Source organism: Aotus nancymaae, unplaced genomic scaffold (assembly GCF_030222135.1).
Source record: "Aotus nancymaae isolate 86718 unplaced genomic scaffold, 86718_ANA_hifiasm-v0.15.2.pri h1tg000003l, whole genome shotgun sequence".
Taxonomy (NCBI): Eukaryota; Metazoa; Chordata; class Mammalia; order Primates; family Aotidae; genus Aotus; species Aotus nancymaae.
Genome location: NW_026988414.1, coordinates 17,434,444 through 17,458,839, shown reverse-complemented (window position 1 = coordinate 17,458,839; position 24,396 = coordinate 17,434,444). Strand labels below are relative to the sequence as shown.

Below are 24,396 nucleotides of genomic sequence, written 5' to 3'. Positions count from 1 at the left end.
TGACACGTGTTGATCACTTGAGGTCGGGAGTTTGAGACCAGCCTGGCCAACACAGTGAAACCCTGTTTCTACTAAACACACACACACACACACACACACACACACACACACAATTAGCCAGGCATATTAGGGTAGCTGGCACCTGTAATCCCAGCCACTCGGGAGGCTGAGGCAGGAGAATTAATTGAACCCGGGAGGCAGAGGTTGCAGTGAGCTGAGATCACGCCACTGCACTTCCAGCCTGGGCAGCAGAGCAAGATTCCATCTGAAAAAAAAAAAAAAAGAGTTCCTACCTCCTAGAGCTGGGTAGAGAGAGATAACACGTATAGATCACCTGCTGCTTGGTGTGTACTTAGAATGGGATGCTGTCCAGAGAGGGCGGGTGCAGAGAACAGACCCTGGCAGAAGCCAGTCTGTGGAGGGGACAGTCCCAGCTCGGTTGGCTTCACCTATGAAGCCAATATGGTCAGGCTCCTGGCAAAGCCCAGCATCCGTGATAGGCCTGTAGAGCAGCAGGTCATCCCTGCCGTCACTGAAACACTGTTCCTGCACCAGACACTCGATGGGCCTGCCCTATGGCCACAAGCAGCATCACGGTGACTCCAAGAATGAGACATTCAGGGGAACAGAGATTCTGTTCCAAGGAGCCTCAGCCAGGATGGCATCTGCCTCCCTTAGCAGAGGTGAAATGTGCTCCCACCCCTGGGAAACCTCAGGTGTGAAGGATGTGGGCCAGGCAAGATCCAGGAACCACACTGGGCTTGGGAAGCTTGGTGATTTCTCAGAAGACTCAATGTCCTTCATTTCCTCTCTCTGCAGTCTTTTGATATTTGATCAAGTCAGGGTACTAGGAAGGTGGCAGAGCAAAGCGTATGACCTTTGGAGGGCCTTAAAAGGCCAGATACTAGATCCCTGTGTAATCCCGGGGAATACTGCACCTCTCTGAGCCTCAGTTGTTCGCGTATTAAATAATGTTATTAATGTCCCCGACAGGGCTACCAGGAGGAAGAAATAAAAGTGTATCTAATGTGTGAGTACAGTGCCTGATTCATAATGACTGGTTAATAAATGGCAACTGCTGTCACGATGGTTAATTTTAAATGCCAGTCAATCTCAGTTGTCCTTAAAGGAACAAAGAAGGTTCTGTGGTCTGTTCTCTGGTGGGGTTAAAAGCTGGGGGCAGGTGCAAAGGAATAAGAGAGATCCAAACATAAACTCTGAAAGGGGTGTTAGCCCCCACTGAGGGCCGGGGTGGAAAGGTGCCAAGTTCCACGGGGCCTCCCCAGGGCAAATGCTGGGAACCTGCCTGACCCCCCTAAGTGCTTCTCCACTTAGGGCAGTGCCGTCCTGACCCTCCCCTGGACTCAAACCAGGCCCTCAGGAGCTAAGTGGGCTGAGCAGCTGGAAGCCAAGCAAAAAGCACATTTTCTCTCCAGGGAAGCTCTGCATGGCAGCAAGGAGCTCTATTTACAAATAAAGCCTTTTCTTGGCTCCACTGCCCACACAGCCAAGCCCCTTTATTCCATTTCAATATGCCTAATTCCACTGAAAGTGCATTGGCAATACACAGAATTAATCAGTCCTGGATGCCCGAGTGAGTGTAGGCAGGTGTTAGCATATCCAAACGGCCTCGAAGGGGGAAGTGCAATAATGGAAGGAATATAAAATGCTTTACTGCAGAGGGCACTGAAGATAGAAAGGACTTTACTGAAGGTGGGCATTTTATGAGCAAATAAAGCCTTTGATTGCCTGCAACTGAGAGGCAAACTAAAGTGAGTGGAAAACTTCTATGGAATATTTTTTCTCTGCCTTGTTTCCGACTGGAAATCACTTTACTGTTGCCGTTTTTAAGGCTATAAAAGGAATACTTGCCCCATTCAGATGCCGCCTAAGGACATAAAGAACAAAGTGAAAATCATCCCTAATCTTACCACCTGAGATAACCACTGTTGACACTGTGGTGTGTGTCCAGCATAGATGCTCCTCTATGCATAGTCTTGCATTATGCAGAATACAGATGAAATCCTGTTAGCTATGTGCTTTTGCCACCCGCATTTCTCACTTAATAACAGCCCACGGACATCCTGCCACATTAATAACTGCAGACCTTGATCATCGTCTTTTCACAGCTGCACAGTCTTGGGTGAATTACATCTCCTGTGTGATCTGGTTGTTTCCTCGGCAGCATCACCAGGCATCTTCTACCCACCTGGCTTTCTGCATTCAGCCACACAGGCCTTCCTCTGCATGCTGGAACATTTCTTTCCACTTCAGGGACTTGCCATTTGCTGTTCTTGCCGCCTGGAATTCTCATTTCCTCTTTCACATAATTAGTTTTGTTCTTTTTTAAATTTCAACCAAAATGCTTCCTCCTCCAGGAAGCCTTCCCAGATATCCAAGACCAGGGCTGGTCTCCCCTGTTATACACTCAATTGGTTCCATGTGCTTTGCCATCTTGGTATTTGTCACAATTCTAACTAAATATACAGTTGTGTAAATTGTTTTTGTTTTTCTTACTAGAATATAAGCTGAGGAGGTTAGAGACTATGTCCATCTTGCTCAGCTCAGAAGCTAAAAGTACAGTGTTAGCTTACAGGAGTCATGAGTATATGTACTCACAGACTAAATGGAAAGAGGGAAAGCAAGAGACAGCCACAGACACTTGCCTACATGGAATGTCCACATCCTTCCACACAAAAGAGGAATCTATCAGCTGGTTACTGATGTTGACATCTCTTTGTGACTATGAAAACTACAGGTGAAAGAATGGAGTACACTCCTGGCGTCTGGGCACCCTCTTTGTGCTGGCTGCCAGGAAGTTCAGGGTCAAGTCTGTGTCCTGTCTGTAGCTGGGTCTGCAGCCCAACATGGCAACTGTTCTGAAATATCACTCATTCAGGCTTCATCTCTTTCTCTGTCCCCCATTTTCCTTCTCCCCAATTTCTTCCACTCACTTAAAATTTTTACTCTGTGTAAAGAGAACTCTCTGCAACTTTTCAGGCCAGGAAAATGTGCGGATCTAGGAGAAGACCTCAGAGATCATCTAGCCCAAGTGTCCAGCAGGGAGACTGAAGCCCGGGGAGGGGAAGGGCATGCCCACCTTCGCACAGCTTGTCAGTGGAGGTCTCAGGGCTCCTGTCCTTCTCTGCACAAGGCAACCCCAGGCTCTGTCAAGCCTGGGTTTAAATAACAGCTCTGATAACAGAAAGAATTTGATCTTGGGCAACTCAGCTTAAGTCTATAAGTCTTGGTTTCTTCAGCTGTAAACCAAGGACTGGGAGGTGCTATATCATAGTGGTTAAGAACGTGGACTTGGAGTTTGCTGGTGTGAGTTAAAATCTCAGCTCTAGCACTTAGCTGGGTGGTCTTGGACAAGTCACTTAACATTGCTCCTTAATCTATTATCTATAAATTGGCAAGAAGAACATTCTTTCTTTAAACATATCATTGCAAAAAATATGTAATAATGACTGAGAATAGCACGGTTCCTGACAGAGTAATTGCTCAATAAAAAAGTAACGTGATAATAAAAGACACCACTCATCAGTAATCAGAGAGAGGAGAGATGCTTAGTGCTCTCAGGCTGAGACCTAACATGCTGTCTCTCTGAAATGCTCCCGCTCTCCCTTTGTCTTAACGTGGATTTAATCAGGGGTATTCACCACCAACAAGCTACGTAAGCTGTTCGTGCATTTATGTCACTAAGGACACTACGGCACCACACAACATTCTCTCAAGGAGGGACCAGAGGAAAACTATTCTGAGGCCTCAGAAGGAGTAATAACCGGACTTTTCAAACACAGCTGGTCTGTTTTCCTCCTACGGACATCACTGACCTGCTTCACTCTTTGTGCTGGCTGCCAGGAAGCTCAGAGCCAAGTCTGTGCCCTGCCTGTACAGGGGTCTGAAGCCCCACACAGCAGGTGCTCTGGGAAATCACTCATCCAGGCTTCATCTCTTTCCCTCTGCCACCATTTTCCACCTCCCCAATCTTCTCCACTTATTTAAAATCTTTACTCTGTGTTTAGAAACTGCCTCTAACCTTTAAGTTTTTTTTTGGACAATAAATGGCTTTTAAACTTCATACAGACTAAATGCAATGTGGTATGCTGGAATAGGCTGGATCCTAGAACAGAAAAAAGACATGAGCGGAGAAACTGTGAATAAAGCCTATAGTGTGTTTAATGATATTGTACTGATGTTAGTTTCTCGGTTTTGACAAATATACCACAGTTATACATGATGTCAACATTAGAGGAAGCTGGGTGAAGGATAAACAGAAACTCTCTGCAACTTTTCACTAAGACTAAAATTATTCCAACATAAATTTATTAAACAAAAATTTCATACAGAATATTATAAGATTATTTCCTCCTGGAGTCCCAACAAAGCTTCACTCCTACCTGCCAAAAGCAAAGCAAGTACCTAGATCCAACACGTTTCAGAATCAACTAGACCCAACCAACACTGTGGAACACCTCCTACCCATCTGGCTGGCCTGGTTATGGGCACAGTTCTAGAACCAGACTCCTCATTCCTGGATGGGAATCCTGGCTTTCCCTCTCATTCACTGTGCAACTCTCTGAGTCTCACCTACTGAGCCTGTAAAATGGTGCTCACCAAAAGGTAAATGCTTGAGGGGATGTATACCCCATTCTCCACGATGCGATTATTACACACTGCATGCCTGTATTCAAACATCTCATGTATCCCCCAAATGTATACACCTACTATGTACCCACAAAAATTAAAACTAATAAAAATGGTGCTCACAACAGAACCTACTTTCACGAGAGTATCATGAGGTTAAACGAGTTAATGATGTAAAGCACCCGGAAGAGCACCTGGGAGAAAAGACACATGATCAGTGTAAATTACCACGTCGATAATGACGACGATGATAATGTTTGTCTGAGTCTATTTGGACTGCTATAACAATGTACCACAGACTGGGTGGCTTATAAGCAACAGGAATTCACATCTCACAGTTTTAGAGGTTGGAAGTCCAAGATCAAGACACCAGCAGGTTCACTGGCTGGTGAGGACCCATCTGCTGGTTCACAGACTGTGCCCTCTTGCTGTGTTCTCACAAGGTGGAAGGGGTGAGGCAGCCCCTGCAGCGTTTTTTATAAGGGCACTAATCCCATTCATGGGGCTCCACCCTCATGACCTAATCACCTCCCAAAGGCCACACCTCCTAATACTATCACCTCGTGGGTAAGGATTTCAATGCATGAATTTTGGAGGAACACAATCTATGGCGATATTTACTATACTACATAGTTCCCCCATGTGATCTTTGCAATAATCCTGAGAAAGGAATGTTATCTATTATTATTATATAGGAAGGGGAAGCAAGTTAATGATGTAAAGCACTCGGAAGAGTAACTGGGAAAGGGGAGACACGACAGATGTTAATGATTACGTCAGTGATGAAGATGATGATGATGATGATGATGATGATGTCTGCCTTTGTCCCTCTGGGCTGCTATATCAAAGTACCAGAGACTAGGTGGCTTATAAACAACAGACATGTATGTCTCACAGTTTTGGAAGTCAAAGATCAAGATGCCAGCAGGTTCAGTGTCTGGAGAGGGCTTACTTAGTATTACTATACAGGAAAGGGAAGCCCAGACAGGTGGAGGGCCTCTCCAAGGTCACACAGCTGTGACAGCAAAAGCAACAAAACTGGGACTTGAACCCAGTCTCCCCTACGGCAAACCCAGAGCTCTTCCCACGATGCCTGTTTCCTAAGAGAACCTGACGGACGCATCGACTCTGGACTCTAGCCTGTCTGCCATGATGTGGTTTGGTGGCCACATGTGACCTTTTCTTCTTGTCTGCGTGAAGAATGAAATCTCGTGATATCGGGGCATGCCAGGAAGGCCCTTTGTTACAAAGACTCAGCCTCATCATGTTCTGTGTTCCCCTGACTTTGCACACAGACTAGGCATCCATGCAGTGAGTCACCAACAGTCAGACACGTGTGGTCCTCTGGCCAGCCGCTCCCATCTATCCCCTTTACCCATCCCTCTCTCTCGCACTCCCCATGGCCTGGCTGAAAGGCCACCTGTGCCATGGTCACCACTACCCATCGCTGCTGCTGTGGCATCCCCGGCATCAGAATTTAGCCCAAACACACTGTGCTCTTTAATTTGGTGATTGGTGTCCTGGGTCCAGCATCCTCCTTTCATCTCTCTGAGCAAGTTCCCGGGCTCCCCAGCAGGGTGCTAAGTGAGGGCTTTGAAATTCAGACTGCCTAACTTCAAATTCTGCTGTGCAACCCACCAGTTGTGTGGCCTTGGACAAGTCAATTTAACCTCTCTATGCTTCAGTTTCTCCAACTGGAAAATGTGTGTAGTAATACCCTACCCCTCAGGGCAGCTTGAGGAGTCAACGAGATGATATGTGTAAAGTGGATCACAAATGCTGGGCACACAGTTAGGCTTCTTAAAATGGGAGCTAATAGCCGGGCACGGTGGCACGTGCCTGTAGTCCCAGCTACTCGGGAGGCTGAGGCTGGAGGATCGCTTGAGCCCAGGAGTTCTGGGCTGCAGTGCGTTATGCCGATCAGGTATCTGCACTAAGTTCGGCATCAATATGGTGACCTCTCGGGAGCGGGGGACCACCAGGTTGCCTAAGGAGGGGTGAACCACCCCAGGTCGGAAACGGAGCAGGTCAAAACTCCCATGCTGATCAGTAGTGGGATCGCAACTGCACTCTAGCCTGGGCAACATACCGAGATCCCATCTCTTAAAAAAATAAATAAAATAAATAAATAAATAAATAATAAAAATAAAAATAAAAATAAATAAAATGGGAGCCGATAATATCATTTCAACAACTGCTAGTTGTCTGGATTGAATGCCAGGCCTGAAGCTGCCCAGGGAACCCCAACCCTGCACATCACTTTCTCTCCTCTTCCCTGTTAACACATCCTAACACACCCCGAAGTCAGGGCCATCACGGGCCATCACGGGCCATCAGCAGTGTTTGCAAAACAGCAGCACGACAAGTTCAGGCTGGCCTGCTGCCCACGCCACGTAGGCGGCCACCCCGCTGCTGCTGTGAGCTGTGAATTTAGAGGTACAGCAGCCAGGGAGGGCTTCCCAGCTGGGACCAGTCCTCAAGGTGGGGTGCTGATTGCTCTGCCGGAAGTCTGATTAAAATCAGCAGCAAAGAGCTCCATGCACAGAGCTTGCCCTCCCTCACACCCTCCCCTCACCTTGAGCCCGCTGCCTTCTGCTTCAGAGCCTGGGTCCACACCAGTGATGTAAATGCCAAGGCCGTACTCAGCTCCCCCACGGATCGTGAGGCCCAGCGACCGGCCGTCCCCCAGCACCAGGTTCACCTGTAAGAGGGAGAGGAGAACATCAGAGGGACTCAGGGAGCCATACCTTCAGGAGACAGCAGGCTGCAGAGCCTGCTCTTGTACCTGGAAGAGCACAGCTTATCCGGCTGGCAAGAAGGCCCAGGCCAAGTCCTGGAAGATACCTTAGAACATTCCACTTCCTGCCCCAGCTCCGCCTCTGACTTGATGGGTGACCTTGAGGAAGCCCCTCACGCTCTCTGGGTCACAGCTGCACACAGTAGGAAGAAGGTGCTGAGGGAGATGACCTCCAGGATCCCCTCAGGGCTAGCATCCGAGACTACTCAGACACTCCACCTCTTCTTCAAGTCACAGTGGCCAGGTTCACCTGAGGCTTCAGTCAGGGGGTGACTGTTCACGCCCCTCGGTCTCAATTAGGCGACATCTTCCCTACTTAGGATCAAGGCTCAGGCCAGGATCAGAGCAGCCACCACCCTGCCTCCCCAGGAGTTTCCCGTCACCTCAGGGGCCTCCTGTCACCTCAGAAGTCTCCTATCATTTCAGTGGTCTCCTGTTATCTCAGGGGTCTACTGTCACCTCAGGGGTCTCCTGTCACCTCAGGGGTCTCCTATCATTTCAGGGGTCTCCTGTTATTTCAGGGGTCTCCTATCATTTCAGGGGTCTCCTGTCACCTCAGGGGTCTCCTATCATTTCAGGGGTCTCCTGTTATCTCAGGGGTCTCCTATCATTTCAGGGGTCTCCTGTTATCTCAGGGGTCTCCTGCCTCCCCAGGGGTCTCCTGTCACCTCAGGAGTCTGTTTCTCCTGATGTCTGCTGTTTCCCTGGAGGTCTTCTGCCTTCCTGGGGTCTTCTGCTCTGCCATCCGTCCTGAGGGACCATGACGGTCCCTAGCTCTACATACATAGGGTTTGCCCACTAAATGCAGCCCCAGAGCTGGGGCTTGGAGATGAGATAGACACAGTCCTGCTCACGAGGGGCCCACAGTCTAGTGGTACAGACAGTCAACTGACCTTCATGGGCAGTGTGATCAGCGTGTGACAAAGCAGCTTGAGGGCCACATGGGTGCAGAGAAGGAGCAGTGGTCCTGACTGGGGTGGGGGGTGCTTCCTGGAGACAGTGGCGTCTCTAATGAGATGGGAGGGTGAGCGAGAGTCAGCCAGGGGGCGGGGAAGGGGGAATGGAGCATTCCAGGGATATGGGAGGCTCACGTCAGTGCTCAGTTAGGAGGGCAAGCACCGCCTGGGAGGAGGTGAGTCGCTGTGGCCAGAGTAGTGAGTGCTGGGGGCCAGGGTGGGGCTCGGGAGGACAGGCAGTGGGGGCTGCAGGCAGATTACGGAAGGGGTCCTGATCCATGAGGGAAGCCGCAGGAACGTGCTGGTTAAGTGTACCTTGGGTATAAAAGGCGGATTCATGGAAAAGCAAGCAGGGGACCGGAATAGCCGAAACCCAGCCCAAAGAGGCCAGAAACGCGGCAACAAGACCCGGTGACATGCGAGGGATCCAAAGAGAGCAGTGTGACTGCCCACGGGACAGGGACGGTGGGGATCTTCAGGCACAAGGAAAGAGCTCATTGCAGTAGGGAAGGCCATCCAGCCAGATTTCTATTTCGGAAGTTAGTCATCCAAGAGTTAGCAAGCGTTCTGTGCCCTTTAAACATGTTGTCTCAGGGGAGAGGTGGTGAAGAATACAGACTCAAGTCCCAGCGTTCCAGGGGAGGGCACAGCTGTGTGACCTTGAGCAAGTTACTTAACCTCTCTGTGCCTCAGCCTCCTCCCCTAAAAATGAGGATGACAATAATATCTGCCTGTCTTATAAGGTTACCAAGAAGAGGATTAAGAGACAAGTCAGAGCGTGTGGCCGGTCTCTGGCCCCTAGTAGATGCGCAATAAATATCAGCTACTGTTGGTTCTGTTGCACACATAAGTCCTGTTAGGAAACCGGACAATGTCACACAGTCGCAGCCGACTCGTGACCAAGTCAGACCTGGGTTCTGCCCACCTCGGGAACCCAGAACCCTTTAATGCACTGCTTCTCTCTGATGACCACCACTTGGAAACAAAAGTGGTGGCTCTGCTCCTGTTGGCTGCCGACAGTGACTCTCCAGGGTTTGGTTCCAGGACGGCGGACTCCGCAGTACGGCAGGGTGGTCTAGCTCGTGGGGTAATGCCAGGGATAATCCCAGGTCTGTGGGACCAGCCCTAGTTTGCTCCTCAGACAGAATGACCGAGTTAGTAAGGCGGGCCCTGGTGAGGCCCGTGGAGCTCGGCAGGGAGCAAGCAGGAGACCCACAGGCGGCCGCTGGTTCGATAGATGTCCTGGAAACAGCAGGCTCTGCGGACACTGGAGGTCAGACTGGGGAACAGTGACCCAGCGCCCATGATCTGACCCGTCCTGCCCCAGTGCAGTGCCAGCTCCAAGGCCTGAACAGATCTGAGGGGACTTGGGTTCAAGGCCCAACCTGGTCCCTTGTCACAGGCAGCTCTGTGTATTTGAGAGGCGACACAGCATGGTGGTTAATACATGTTCGGGCTCCAGAGCCAGAATGCCAACTTGCTAGGTGTGTGACCCCGGCCAAGTTGCTTCACCTCTCTGTGCCTCAGTTTCCTCATCTAGAAAACGGGGAAACCAGTCATGCCCACTTCGCTGGGCTGCTGTGAGGGATGAATGGGTCCATTTGTAGGGACTGTGTCGGGTCGTGGCTGGCACAGGGAAGCACTAGGAAACAGTGTCTGTGGTTATCCTCACAGTGGCATCTTGGCCAAGCCAGCAGGTGCGACCTGGAAAACGTGCCACAGCCTTCCTCATGGGGGACGATGACTGTGGGCTGCTGCACAGGCCGGGATGACCAGGCTGGAGTTTCATCCAAACGCCTCCGAGCCTGGAGTCTGTGCTAGGCCTTGTGCTGGGTCCCTCCAGAGGCTCAGGAGTCATCAGGTGGTAAGAGAATGCTGAGAGGAAAGATCAAGGCCACCCAGGAAGGGACAGTGCACCCCCTCCAGGACCAAGGTGCTCCTCCCCATGGCAGCAAGTCCCTCCTCAAGAACTGCCCTAGGCCAAGGGAGCACCTCACCAGGGTCACATCCCTCCCCGGAAGCAGCTCTGTGGCTAGTGGCTGATGGGGCTGGGTAAAAGCCAGCCCCTGCCTCAATTCTGGACACCTCTGCAGGGCCATCCCAGCTCCAGAGCTCCCTGTGGAACCTGCCGAGACCCGTGTTGAGAGGGCACCACAGCCCCATCCTGTATCCCTCACTCCTTTGCCAGCACTGACCCCAGGGCACTGCTGCCGCGGTAAACAAATCACCACAGTCAGAGCCTAAGAGCAACACAGATTTGTTATCTGACCATTTGGGAGGCTGGAGTATAAAGTGTGCCAACAGGACCCCACTCCTCCTAGAGGCTCTGGAGGAGAACCCGCTTCCTTGCCTCTCCCAGCTTCTAAAGGCCACCTGCATTCCTTGGTTCACGGTCCCATCCTCCAACTTCAAGCCTGGCAGCACAGCATCTTCTAATCAGTCACTCTCTGCTTTTATCATCATATCTCCCTTTCTCTGACCTCCTGATTCTGTCTTACAAGGACCCTTGTGATGACACTGGGCCCACCTGGAGAATCCCCCATGTCAAGACCGTCACTCACTCACATCTGCAACATCCCTTTTGCTATATAAGGTTCCACTCACAGGTTCCAGGGAGGAGGAGGTGGACATCTTCAAACTTGGGGATACTCCTATAAACCTTTTTCAGGCAAATCTTGGTCTCAGAGTCTATTCCCAGGAGCCCAGCCACAGGCAGAGTTCCCCAGAAATATGACCACTGAGCCTTAAAGGCTGGGGCGGGGTGGGGGGGCAGCCAGCGCCAGAGGAGGGAAGATGCCACCCCAGGACCAACGACATGTGCTAAGCCCACACATAGGACAGCGCGCAGCCTCCTGGAGTCACCACTAGGGTCCTATATGGCCAGAGTGTGCCAGGAGAGCAGGGAAAATGACTGAAATTCACTTGGCTGGTGAGGGTGCCATGAGCCAGGCTAAGAGGCTGGGCTGTGAGCGGACAGGGCGGTGACAGACTCCATTGTGGACTGCGGGGAGACTCCTGGGGACAGGGAGGAGAGGGGATCTGGAGCTCCCCCATGAGAGGAGATGTGTCTTATGAGGTGGTGATGTGGGAGGAAGGTGGGGTTCAGACCAGGGACAGAGCAGAGAGGCTGGCTGAGGACACAGTAAGCAGCTCCTGCCCTGACCCCCACTCCTGCCACGCCTGGAAGGGCCCTCTCCTCCATGCTGTACCTTAAGGACTTGGCACAAGCCAGGCCTGGCCTGGGGTCTACACACCCAGGATCCCAGCTCCTTGGGTGACCTGCAGTCAGTCCTCCACCTCGCTCCACCCCGCCACCCCCACCTGGGGCCCTTGCAGCTCCAGGACATGAAGATCTCGGTAGGGAGAGAGCCGAGAGGAGCTTGGGTGTCTTTGCAGCCAAGCCCAGGAACACACAGATGGCAGCCCTTGTCTGCAGCAGCCCCCTCTGAATACCAAGGATGAAAACAAACCTCCCCACCTCCCCGCCACCTCCCCATAAATTCTTTACATCGGAATAAAATGAGTCTTTATCACAGAACTGTAATGACAGTTCTATCAAGCACAGGGTAATCTGCCTCAATCACTTGCTGAAAATTCAACCAGCATTTGGCACGAAACGGAATTCATCTATGGGAAAGCAAACAACACTGTGAGACACAGCCTGGCCCAGTGAAACTAACAGCACTACTGCTAATAATATTAATAGAATAATAACTCACGAAATTGATCACTAAATGTACTGAGTGCTCCCTATGTCCCAGGCGCCGTGCTCAGCACTTTGCACACATTACCTCATTGAATCCTCACTCCTCCTCTATGGTTTTGTTGTTATTCCCACTTTCCAGAGGAGGAAACTGAGGCTCGACTCTCACTGAGGGGTGAAATGATGGGGCTGAGATTCACATAGCCAGCAGCGTGGCCTGTCTGCAGTGCCTGGGCATTTAACCAAAGCACCACACTGCCTCTCACGGACCTGAGTTCAAGTCCTGGTTCTGCCCCCATTCTTGGGCACCCTTAGGATAAGCCTGTTGCTTCTCAGATCTTCAGTTGCCCAATCTATAAAATGAGAATTGTGCGACCTGCCTGGGGCCAGCACTGCCCATGGCCAAGTCAGCAGCCATCTCCCTTCCTGCCTTGCCGCGGAGCCTCAACTATGTCCAGAGGCAAGCGGAGCAGCTCCAGGAGATGACACCAGTCTAGGTCATCCGTTCCCCTCTACCAGGGACTGAAATACAGGTAGGTAGTTCTGGGCCAGTTTTGGCCAAGAGGCATGGTTGGGGATGTCTGCTAGGGGATTTTGGGTAAGGTTCTCCACTGTGAAAAGACAGAAATACAGGAAGAGAAGGGCCTCCTGTTCCCTCCACCCACTCTGATTTGGGCACGGCTGCGAAAGGCTGTGATGGCAGGAGCAGTGGCTGCTATCTTGCAGCTGTGAAGCAACAAGCCCAAGGCAAGAGCCAATAACAGGAGCAAGGAGAGACTCACTCCCTGGCAAACCACAGCTGGGGCTGCCCAGCGCTATACTTCCAAAGAGAGCAGCGAACACATGAGTGTCTGTGCTCCTGCGATACAGGCTTTCTGTGATCCCAGCCAAAAGCACCCCTAACTCATAGCACCGTCCAGGGCTGTTGTAAAGATGAAGATGCCAGGGCTCCCCACTTCCACCCTTGCTCCTGCCATCTACCCTCCATCCAGTAGCTGTGCAGTCTGGCTGGACCAGATCCCTCCTCTGCTCAAAGCTTTGCCATGGCACCCATATCACTCAGAGTCAAGTCCCAAACTCGGCCTGGTTGCCTGTGCCTGCTGCCTCACTCCTCTGTAATCCCATAGGTCTTGCTGCTGTTCCTCCAGAGACCCTGCTCGCCTGCCTGAGGCCTCCAGCCACCTCGGGCACTCTGCCCAGATGAGACGGATCCGTGTACAATCACTTCCTCATCAGCTCCAGACCCTTTCTTTTTTTTTTTTTTTTTTAAGATGGAGTCTCGCTGTATCACCCAGGCTGGAGTACAGTGGCAAGCTCTCGGCTCACTGCAACCTCTGCCTCCCAGGTTCAAGCGATTCTTCTGCCTCAACCTCCCAAGTAGCTGGGATTATAGGTGTGTGCCACCAAGCCCAGCTAATTTTTGTATTTTTAGTAGAAACAGCATATCATCATGTTAGCCAGGCTGGTCTCAAACTCCTGACCTCGTGATCCACCTGCCTCAGCCTCCCAAAGTGCTGAGATTACAAGTGTGAGCCACTGTAACTGGCCCAGACCCTTTCTTTTGTCACCTTCTTAGTGAGGCCTTCCCTGCCCCTTCTCTAACACTGCCCCACGCATACACCACCCTCTCATGCCCCCATGCCTCTTCCTTGCTTAGTTCTCCCCATTTTACAATAGACTGTATATTGTTTCTTCTAATGCCCCTCATGGTCCCCCCACAACACACTAGAGTGTCAGCCCTTGACAGTGGCCAAGGTGTGGTCTGTTCTTTGTCTGTTCACTGATGTATCCCCAGTATGCAGAGCGAGCACTCTTAGCGTACACAGCACTGCTGTAGCCCCAGTACACAGAGCACTCAAAGGTACATACTTTGGGGGAAGGAGACTAGTACCTAGACAGCATTCAGTAACTGATGGCTGTTGATGGAATTCATCGCTATGTCCAGGCACTGTGCTCTGTGCTTATGAGCCTTGATTATTACTCCTTGAAACAGCCTCACATGGCTGGTGTGACCATCCTCCAATCAAGGATGGGGAAGCTTACGTGACTCATTCAAGGTTAAGTGGCTTGCCCAAGGTCACACAGCCAGGAAGTTTCAGAAACAGGCTTCACATCCAGTGCTGCTGAGCCCAAAGCCCCCTCTCCTTGTGTTCCAGGCTTGAAGAAGCTTGAGCTGAAGGCAGGTGCCATCTTGTTTCTGTGGCTGCTGGAGACACATGAGCTTGGCGGAGTGGCTGCTTCTGCTGCAGCAGGTTCTCACTGCTCATTGCAGAGTTGAGGGCTGTGGGACAGGGACACTGCAGTGGAACAAGACTTAGGAGGTTCTCAATAAAGTTCATGGGCAAATGACCGGGCAGATGAGAGGGGCATCTGAGTTCTACAAATAGCTGTTCCTGCCCTCATCACTCCCAGAGCAGATTCCAGATGCTGACCAAGATCACTGGTGCTGTGGCAGGCAGGCTCTGCAGTCTCTCCACCTGGAGGGAGCCAAGCCACCACTGTGGCCGTGCATGGGCCAGCAGAGCCAGGGGACACTGAAGGGACCAGGCGTAAGCCCGAGAATGTGAGCATGACCTGCCCCAGCCGCTCTCTAGCTGTATGACCTGGGATGATTCATGCAGGCTCTCCAGGCCTCCATTTTCTTATCTGGAAAATGGGAGTAATGATACTATCTGTAGGTATTTTATATGACTGGCCTGTCAGTCAAATGACTCTACAAAACCAGTTTTCAGTGAAATCTGAAAGCTGCAGTGCAGAGATAAAGCCCTGGGAAGCTGCGGTTCCATCACTCTGATGCTGGTTCATCACCAGGTTAACAACCCCATCTCCAAAAAATATGGGTGACAGAAGTGTAAGTGTGGTGTGTGGAAGCAGCAGAGGCAGGAGAAGCAAGCCTTCTTCTGAACACCCATCTGTGACTTTCTGTTGCATGCTCTGCAATGGCCCCAGGCTGAGCCCCCACACCTTCACAGTCAGAACCCAAGAACAGACGATCAGTCCTGCAGTTCAGACCACATCCCCAAGCCTGTGGGAGGCACAGAGGAGAAGAGAAGGCGCCTGCCTCAGAGCAGGGTCTGGAAACATGCTTGTTCCCTCCACCCCAAAGACCCCAAAGCAACACCCTCACTCTCCCATCCTGATGCAGCCTCCTCCCCTGGGTCTTCCTTCCTACTCTCCTGCCATCCCAGTCCTGTGAGCTGATTCAAACCATCCTCCATTTCAAGCCATTTCAAAGAAATGAGTTCACTCCACTCAACTCAGGAAGAATCTCATTCTGAATATGCACACGGGAGGGAATGCTAGCACCTTCCCCAGAGGCTCATTTTCCCCCTTTGAAGCTCACCTTGACTAAAACAAGAAACATCATCACCGGCTCCAGAAGTTCTTTGTGTTTATACTTAGACACTCTCACCCCTCTTGAAAATGAGCTTTGCACACCTTCTTTTTCATGGTCTTGCTAAAGGTCTTTGCAAACCTGGAATTGATTTTGCCCTTCTTCCCTCGCCATTTAAGAGAATGCCCAGCGAGTCTCTGTTGTCTACAGAAATAAACTGTCCCCCACCCACACATTCCCAGCCCAGCATCTCGGCCTGCAGGAGCCAACTCCATATTCTACTTCTCCAACCTTGTTTCACAGCCAAAGGAATTGCTTACGACCCGTCTTGTGCTCTCTAACCTCTGGACATTGTCATGCTATTCCTTCTGTCTGGATCACCCTTCCCTTCCACTGCCACATATCCAAACCTAAAATGCTGCCTCTTCCAGGATGCCTTCCCCAATTTCTCTGGTGGGCAGGATCTTCCTCCTCTACACACCATGGCACTCTCACTGTCCCTTTCAGAGGACATGTATCACATTTATACCTCATGGAATGTGCCAGAACAAGTCTTGTGCCACAAACCTGCTTCCTCACACTGGGGAGGTGAAATAAGGGAATGGTTAGGATCAAGAGCTTAAAAAGAGGCAGAACTGACCTTACCCCTGAACACCACCAAGTCCCTGCTGGGACCCTCAGCGCTGTCATCACGTTGCTAAGGCATCACATAAAGGCCCAAAGTGAAGACACATCAGGAAAAAACTCATACTATCTCACACCCACAAGGACAGCCACCATCAAAACAACAGAAGAAGAAGTGCTGGCCAGGACGCGGAGGAAGTGGAACCCTGTGCAGCACTGGTGGGAATGGAACGTGGTGCAGACGCTAGGGAAAACATTATGGCGGATCCTCAAAAAATTAAAAATACAACCACCATATGGTCCAGCAATTCTACTTGGGGGTATATATCCAAAAAAAACTAAAAGCAAGAGGTAGAAGCAAGGTTTGAACTCAGGCCGCCTGGGACCCAAGGTCTTACCATCCCTGCCACACTGACACTATCCCACTTAACCCCCCACGACAAATCCATTCTAGTTTATGAGAGCTGTAGAGGCTGTGGATTAGCACGACATGGGAACCTGTACCCTGAGCTCTCTGCACCTGCCCCGTTCACTTCTGAGGATTTGACCGTGATTTAAGAGCAGCCGGGTCTGACTCCCCGAGCACCACATCTGTTCTTCCCTCTGTTCTTTGTCTCCAGCATCACAGGACAGTTCTCATACCATGGCACAGAGGACACTCCTGAAAAGAGCTGTAAAACCATAACCAGCTTCAGTGGACGGCATAAGGGTTTTCAGGGGTAACTTGGCTACATGTGTGATTTTTATGTCACTATGCCCTGAGAATCCACCTCCTGAGAGGTGCACCTCCTCTGTGGAGGTTATGTCTAGGGGTCCAAGAGTCTGGTTGTGGCTTTTTGGACTATCAGAAGATGGGACCAGGCTGCTGGAGAGAAGAGAATCAGAGCCCACCAGGCCCCTTACTCCAGATCCAGCAGCCAGGGATCCAGAGACATCAGCCCATGCCTCTTCCCAATAGGGAAATGGGCTTTCCATGCTGCATAAGGAAGAGGAGGGTGGATGCGCCAGTCTGGGGCTGTGGAATCTGGGAAGGCCTCTCTCTGGCATGGTTCAGGGTGTCTCCTGCCTCCTGTGGTCTCTGGATCCTCCCTGGAGTATGATTCATGCAGCCTCCACCTCTGCATTATTTTTTTTTATTTTTGAGACAGGAGCTTACTCTGTCACTCAGGCTAGAGTGAAGTGAGGCAATCACAGCTCATGGCAGCCTGGACCTCCTGGGCTCAGGTGTTCCTCCAATCTCAGCCTCCTAAGTAGCTGGGACCACAGACACATGCTACCACATCTGGCTAATTTTTAAATGACTTGTCGAGATGGGGTCTCACTGTGTTGTCCAGGCTGATCTCAAACTCCTGGGCTCAAGCAATCCTCCTACCTCAGCCTCCCAAAGAGCTGGGATTACAGGTGTGAGCCACTGTGCCCGGCCCCACGTTCTTATATGAGTTACTCGGAGACTCCCAGAGGCACTTTACCCAGCCCCCACCCTCCCATCTGCTCAATCCTTGCAGACGCTGGCCTCAGTCCTACCTCAGGGCCTTTGCACATGCTGTCCTTGCTGCTTGGGATTTTCAGTCCCTGAATGGTACACAGCAGCTCCCTCTCTAGGTCTCAGCTCAGAAGCCATCCCCTCAGAGAAGTCCTCTCTGACCACCTCATCCAAAGCAGCCCCTCCCTCCCTGGCACTCTCTACCCTGCTCCTGGTTTCACTGCCTCCCATCAGTTTGCACTGTCTTCATTGTCTTATCTTGTTCGCTAGTGCTCATTTCTGGATTATCGTTTCACGCTTCCCACCAGTCCAAACTCTCTAGACGCTTCCTCAGAGCAGGGCCTCAGCGCTCTGGTTCACTGCTTCATTCTCACCTCCCATAACATCGTCAGGCACCCAGGTGCTCAGTAAACACTGGGAGACCTGCTGGCTGGGTCGTGGTGGCCACAGTGCTGAGTCTCAGGTTCCTCATCTGTAAAATGGGGATGACAACACCTACCCCCCACCGAGGTGGCTGCGAGGTGGCTGCTGTGAGCACAGGGCTGGGCATACAAGCTCTATCAATGATAAGCTCAACTCACCCCATGCCCTGCACAGGAAAAGGACTGAAAAAGGTGAAGCAGGGTCGGTGCCCGACACTAGACAGCTGCCCTTGAACGTGACTCAATCCCACTGGCAGCATTCTCTCAAGATTGCCAGAGAACAAGTTCCCTGGTGGGGAGGGGGTACGAGCCCACCCAGCCCTGGCAGCCTTGACGCGGCCCGGGCTGCTGCAGTGCATACCAACGAGCTACCCACCGCCGCTCATGAGCTCTGCAGCGTCCTGCATATTGACGTTTGAGCAAAGAACACAAAACACATTAAATAAATGTTATGGTCTTATCGACAGGAAAAGGAGAGCTGAGAAAGAGTCTCCAGAGGGAAGGCACTTGGCTGGGAGCCCCAAGTCATGAGGCCTCCTGGCCGTCAGTGTCAAAGTCCTACACACCAGGGAGCCGCCTGCAGCAGCTACATTCTTGGTTCCAGGAGTAACCAAGGGGCGCAATGCAAACAGCACCCAGAGAGAAGGGTTAGACATCGGGGAACATTCCAGTCTTCTTGTGTTTCAAGAAACAGTCCAGATCTGGGGGGGAAAGGGCTCCACCGGGGACATCTATTGGTGTCCTTGCCCCCTTCTGCAAGTTAGAACACTCCATGGTGCTTTGAGCAACCACCCCTCCCCCACCGGCTACAGTCTTGGTGGTCCTATCAATCAAAGTCCCCAGACATCCCTGCCAGCCCGTGAGGTGCTCCCTTGTTGGGAATCTTCAGGGCAAGGACACTGAGAACGGAATGCTGGACATCCTCCTCCTGCAGGCTGCACCCTGAGATTCTCAGCTTCAATTCTGGGACTGGCCGCATCCTTCCAGTACATCCCTGCTCTGTGAAATGGCCAGGGCTGGTTTCTTTTCCTTACACCCAAGATCTACACTGCACAAGATTCCCTGTGGAACAGCAATCCTGGCCACAGTCCTGGCAGCTACGTGTGGCCATGCACATGGGTCTGGACCAGTGGGAAGTTGGGTGATCTTGAATTTAAAGAGGTGCCTCTCCTCCCCTTTCCAGGGAGCTAGAATGGGGACTTGATGTGGCCCAGATTCAACCACAAGAACAGGCAACGCCCTGGGGGATGGAAGATGGAGGGAATCTGGGTCCCAGTATAAGTCCTGGAGCAAAACTGTCCCCAAGATGAGACTGTCCCTCTATTCAGTTACATGACGGAGAAAGAAAAAAAAAAACCCTCTCATTTAAATCACAGTATTTGGTCAGGCATGGTGCTGCATGCCTGTAATCCCAGCTACTCAGGAGGCTGAGGCGGCGGCAGAGGTTGCAGTGAGCCAAGACTGTGCGACTGCACTCCAGCCTGGGCAAGAGAGTGAGATTCTGTCTCAAAATAAATAAATAAACCAATACATAAAGAAATCACAGCATCTGAGCTCTTTTGTTGTGGCAGCTTAGCCTGTATCCTAACAGACACTACACAGGTCAAAAAGCAAAGCAAAGAAAAAACACCACCCTTCAGTAGAGACGTGAGGGAAGACAGCCTGGACAGAGAACCAGCTTCTTCCTGGCACCTCCAGGCAGCTTTGCTGCTCTGGGTTTGGAATGAAGGGGCCTCCTTTCCCCGCCCCACTCACCTTTTTCTCATCCCCACCTTGCAGGAGGTGCAGGGTGCTCCTCCGGTCACCCTCCTGCTGCCTCAGGGTGCCGCCGTGGGACTGGGGCAGGCCCGAGGGCGGAGAGATGCAGCGGCCCTGCGGGTCCACCCAGGTGTAGATGTGGTTGGTGACGTAGCCCCCGGGGATGCGCCCTGCTGAGTACACAGACAGCACCAGCTTCTTGGAGCCCTTCAGAGCCTGGGGAGAGAGGGACACACAGGTTAGAGGAAGGCAGGCGCTGGGGCTGTTGAGAAACACCCTCCCCTGACCCAGACCTTGGTTCTTCTCAAGAGCCCCATGTGGACGAAGAGGACAGCCCCTAAATCCCTTTCCTTCTCTAGCCCTCGGTTTTGTCCCATGAAAACAAGAGCATCTGTCCCACCCCTATCCTGAAGTGGTCCAAATACAAGAAATAGGATCCCTTAGGATACTTCTGCAGAGGAGTTTGCGACGCAGGCTTGAGACTGCTATCCTCAGGCAGGCTCGTGTGCAGGGCCGGCCTTGGGCTGGCGTCTGGGACCTTGGATTTGGAGAGTGTCCCCAGCATTCCCCAAGAAATATGGCTCGTGTGCTTAGAATGTCTATTAACGGTGTGCTTTATGCTCAAGCCACTTTCCTCCTGGGAGTCTGGAAGGTAGGTACGAGCAGACAGGGTCCATGTCACCAGCCCCCAGTAAAAACCATGGGTGCTCTCTAATGAGCTCCCCTCACAGACAACATTCCACACCTCTGTCACCATTGGGCAGTGGAGGAATGAGTGTGTGCTGTGGAACTCACAGGGAGGGGACCCACGGAAGCCTGTGCCTGGTCTCCTCTGGACTCAGCCCAACGCACCTTTCCCCCATGCTCACTCTGCTCGGTATCCTTTGGCTGTAATAAACCCGAGCCACAGGTACAACCATATGCTGAACGCTGTTAGCCTTCCCAGAGAATCACTGAACCCGGGTGTGGTCTTGGGGACCCTGATGAAATACCAGGCAGAAGAGTCGACAGATAAAAACAATGATTATGGCTATTGCTTAACATTTATAAAGGGCCTATATGTGTCAGCCGCTCTGCACTGCACCTGATATGCATTATTTCATGAAATCCTAATGAAATCCAATGGGGGAGGGGGATTGCAAAGGGAAAGGGGGATCTCGTTTGTCAGATGAAGAAATGGAGGGAAACTGCCTGCCCACAGAGTGAGTAAGAAATTCCTTTCTCAGCCACGTGCAGTGGCTCATGCTTATAATCCCAGCACTCTGGGGGGCCGAGGTAGGCAGATCACCGGGGGCCAGGAGTTCCAGAACAGCCTGGCCAACACGGCAAAATCCTATCTCTACTAAAAATATAAAAATTAGCTGGGCATGGTGGTGGGCACCTGTAATCCCAGCTACTAGGCAGGCCGAGGCAGGAGAATCACTGGAACCCTGGAGGCAGAGGTTGTAGTGAGCTGAGACTGCACCACTGCACTCCAGCCTGGGTGACAGAGTGAGGCTTCATCTCAAAAAAAAAAAAAGTTCCTTTTTCATAGCAATTAATTCTGAGTGTGGACAGCACCTTTACTGTACATTTCCCGGTCTTCAGATGGAACCACCGTGTGGAGGGGCAAGCCCAAACTCTACAGCCTGGGGTGGAAGCTGAGGTCTGCTATATTGCTTTACCACAAGGCACCTGCAGCTGAGATGAAGACATTTACCCAAGGCGACAGTCACTAAGCACTAGGATTAATCAACACAGCCTGTGTCAGGGACTGAATGGTTTCCCTCCAGATCCATTCACCAAAGCCCTACCCTCAATGTGACGGTACTTTGGAGATGAGGCCTTTGCAGGGTAACTGGAGTTAGATGAGGCCGTGAGGGTGGGAACCTCATAATGGGATCAGCGGCTTTGCAGGAAGAGAGAGAGAGAGTTCTGGTCTCTCTTCCACGTGGGGACACAATGAGAAGATGGACGTTTTCAAGTCTGAAAGTGGGCCCTCACCAAAACCTGAGAACAAGGGCACCTTGCTAAAGCCACCCAGGCTATGGTATTTTGCTATGGCAGCACCATCTGGCTGTTTGAATAAATGATGGAATTCACACATACTGAAATTTTATGCTGCCACTGAAATCATATTTACAAAGGTTGTAATGCCATGGGAATGTGATATATTTTAATGTTAAGTGGGGTTAAAAGGCTATAAATCATGCCTTACAGTATGAAGTCAGTTATGTTAAGAGAAAAGTCATACTGGAAAAACAAAATGAAACAAAACTGAGAATAATGTGCCGAGATGCTGGCAGTGCTGCTCTCTGGTGAGAGGATTACGGGTGATTATTATTTTGCTCTTCCTGTTTCTCAATATTTTCCAAATGTTCCACAAGGAAGTCACATTGCTTTCAATATTGGAGAAATATATAACATGCCTAAGAAGCGGGGTGGACACTTAGCTCTCTGTGTCCCCCAAGCTTGCCCCCATTTGCACATACAGCTCTATCGACTCCCCAACACTCTCAACAGACAAACCAGACCCTGGGCTGAGCTTTCAAAGACAGGAGGGGGCTCTGGCCAGGCAAGGCCTGCGGGAAGAGGCAACTCTCTGACATTTGAGCCTCTCTCAGCAGAGAAAGGGTGAGCCAGGGGGCACCCAGGCCCTCAACTCCACAGCTAAATGCCAGTCCCCAGTGGAGGGATAATGAGAAGATGGAGTCTCTCTAAAATTCTGCTTTTAAAAAAGATTTTTGCAAAGATGAGTGGGGTAAGATTTACAGTACTCTTTTAGTATTCCCCGGGGCTCCCCTGGCAGAACAGTCGGGAAAATCACATCCCTGCTAAGGTGAAAATGCGGGATGGAGAAAGCCTGAGACCAAGTGGCTTCTCCCAGAGCAAAGTGGAAAGTGGCTCAGGGCACAGGAGGCATTGGCAGAAGCCTCTGAGGCCACCACATCCTCCATGGCCATCCTCCTGACCCCTCTTCCCTCTTCCTCTCCTCTCTGCCCACTACTCCCTCTTCCATGAGGGCACAGGTCTCTGCTTCAGTTCTGTTCCACCTGGCCTGCCTTCTTCTCTGCTCCTCTTCAGGACTACACCACAGCTTTCATTCAACAAGGGCTGACCCAGCGCCTACTGTGTGCCAAGCCTAGAGGAAACAAACTGGGCCTATCCTCATGACGGTTTGCAGCCTGGTGAGAAACAAGGCATCATCCAGCACACATCATGTCCTCATGACACGTATGCCTGGGGAGGGACAAGGCATCACCTGGCACACACAGTAGGTCCTCAGGACACTTGAGCCTCACGAGAGACAAGGCATTGCCTGGTACATAACAGGTTTTCATGACACACGCCTAGTGAGACAAGGCATTGCCTGACATATAGTAGGTCCTTATGACACTTGAGCCTGGTGAGGGGCATAGCATTGTCCTGCGCACAGTAGGTCCTCATGACACTTGTGTGTGGTGAAGAACAAAGCATATCCAAGTCCATAGAAGGTCTTCACGACACATGCCTGGTGAGAGACAAGGCATCGTCTGGTGCACAGTAGGTCCTCAATGATGCTCACAGCCTGGTGAGAGATAAAAGTACCATCCAGCACACAGTAGGTCCTGAAAAAAGGCTACCTGATTGGTTAAGAAAGTACATATTGCCCTCAAAAGAAACGATTAACATCCGTAGGCATTCTCCTGCACCCACGTCTAGTCTGAAAGGAACAGAGGAGTGCAAGTGGAAAAACCACACATGGATCGTGGAGACAGAGAAAACGGGATTCCAGCCGCACTTCCACGGCTTGCTGGTGGAGAGTCCTTGGGCCAGCTGCTTCCCCCTTGCAAAGCGGCATGTGTGAACTGGGGAGAAGGACAATGTCCACCTCCCAGGGCAGTGTGGGCTAAATGAGACGAGGTGTGTGAAGTTCAGAGCCTTCCTGGCCACACAGTAGGAGCTCAGCAAATGGCAGAGGCCACTCCCCACTCTCCCAGAACGTCTGCATGGAGATGGGAAACCACACGGTAGAAAAACGTTGACCAAGGAGTTAAAAAAAAAAAAAGTGAAGGAAAGAATAAAGAACAATGAGCAGAGCATCATTTGTATTCTTTACCGCCAGCAACAGTAGAATCCTCTTGGTCAGTTCTATAAATAGGCCAGCAGCAACCTTGAGAACGGGGAGGAGGTTAATGCCCTTGATGAGAACACCACGGAGAGCTCGCGCTGGAGAGGGCCTGGGCCAAGACACTGAGTCTCCCATGTGCTGCCCGTCCCTGATATTTTACAGAAGGGGATCCTGAAGCCCCAAGAAGGGAAGGAACACATAAGGTACAGAAGTACAAGAGGCACAGCCCAGGGCGCAGGAGGCCAGCCCTGTGCCTCCTTTCCCTCTCTGCCTCAGTTTCCCCATTACAGGGATGGGGATTAGAAACTCAGACAGCCACTCAAGTGTAGACCATTTGTCTACCTCTGATAATGACTATTCTTTGGGGATAAACATGGGCTTTTTAAGGGTCTTGGACAGCAAGAATATCACCATCCTCTGCTGCTTTTTTATGTTTCTGGCAAAACTGATAAACAAGATTCCTGAGACAGATTTTCAACATCTATGCAGGCTCTGGGGATATGGTTTTGGTGCAGTGGCCATCAGAATCCTGCAGGAACAGGTCCACCCATCGCTGTTTAATGTCTCTAAAGTGTGTGT

The 24,396-nt window shown here is 51.3% G+C and overlaps 1 protein-coding gene across 2 annotated transcripts in view; it reads right to left on the bottom strand.

Moving 5' to 3' along the window:
- WHRN (whirlin) overlaps positions 1-24,396 on the bottom strand; it is a 104,104-nt gene that overhangs the window by 58,118 nt on the left and 21,590 nt on the right. For both annotated transcript variants that reach the window (XM_064378618.1, XM_064378626.1), the window contains exons 2-3: positions 19,725-19,943; positions 7,226-7,351 (exon numbers count right to left, since the gene is read on the bottom strand). In XM_064378618.1, the coding sequence (XP_064234688.1) occupies positions 7,226-7,351; positions 19,725-19,943 (345 nt within the window). The remainder of the gene's footprint in view (positions 1-7,225; positions 7,352-19,724; positions 19,944-24,396) is intronic.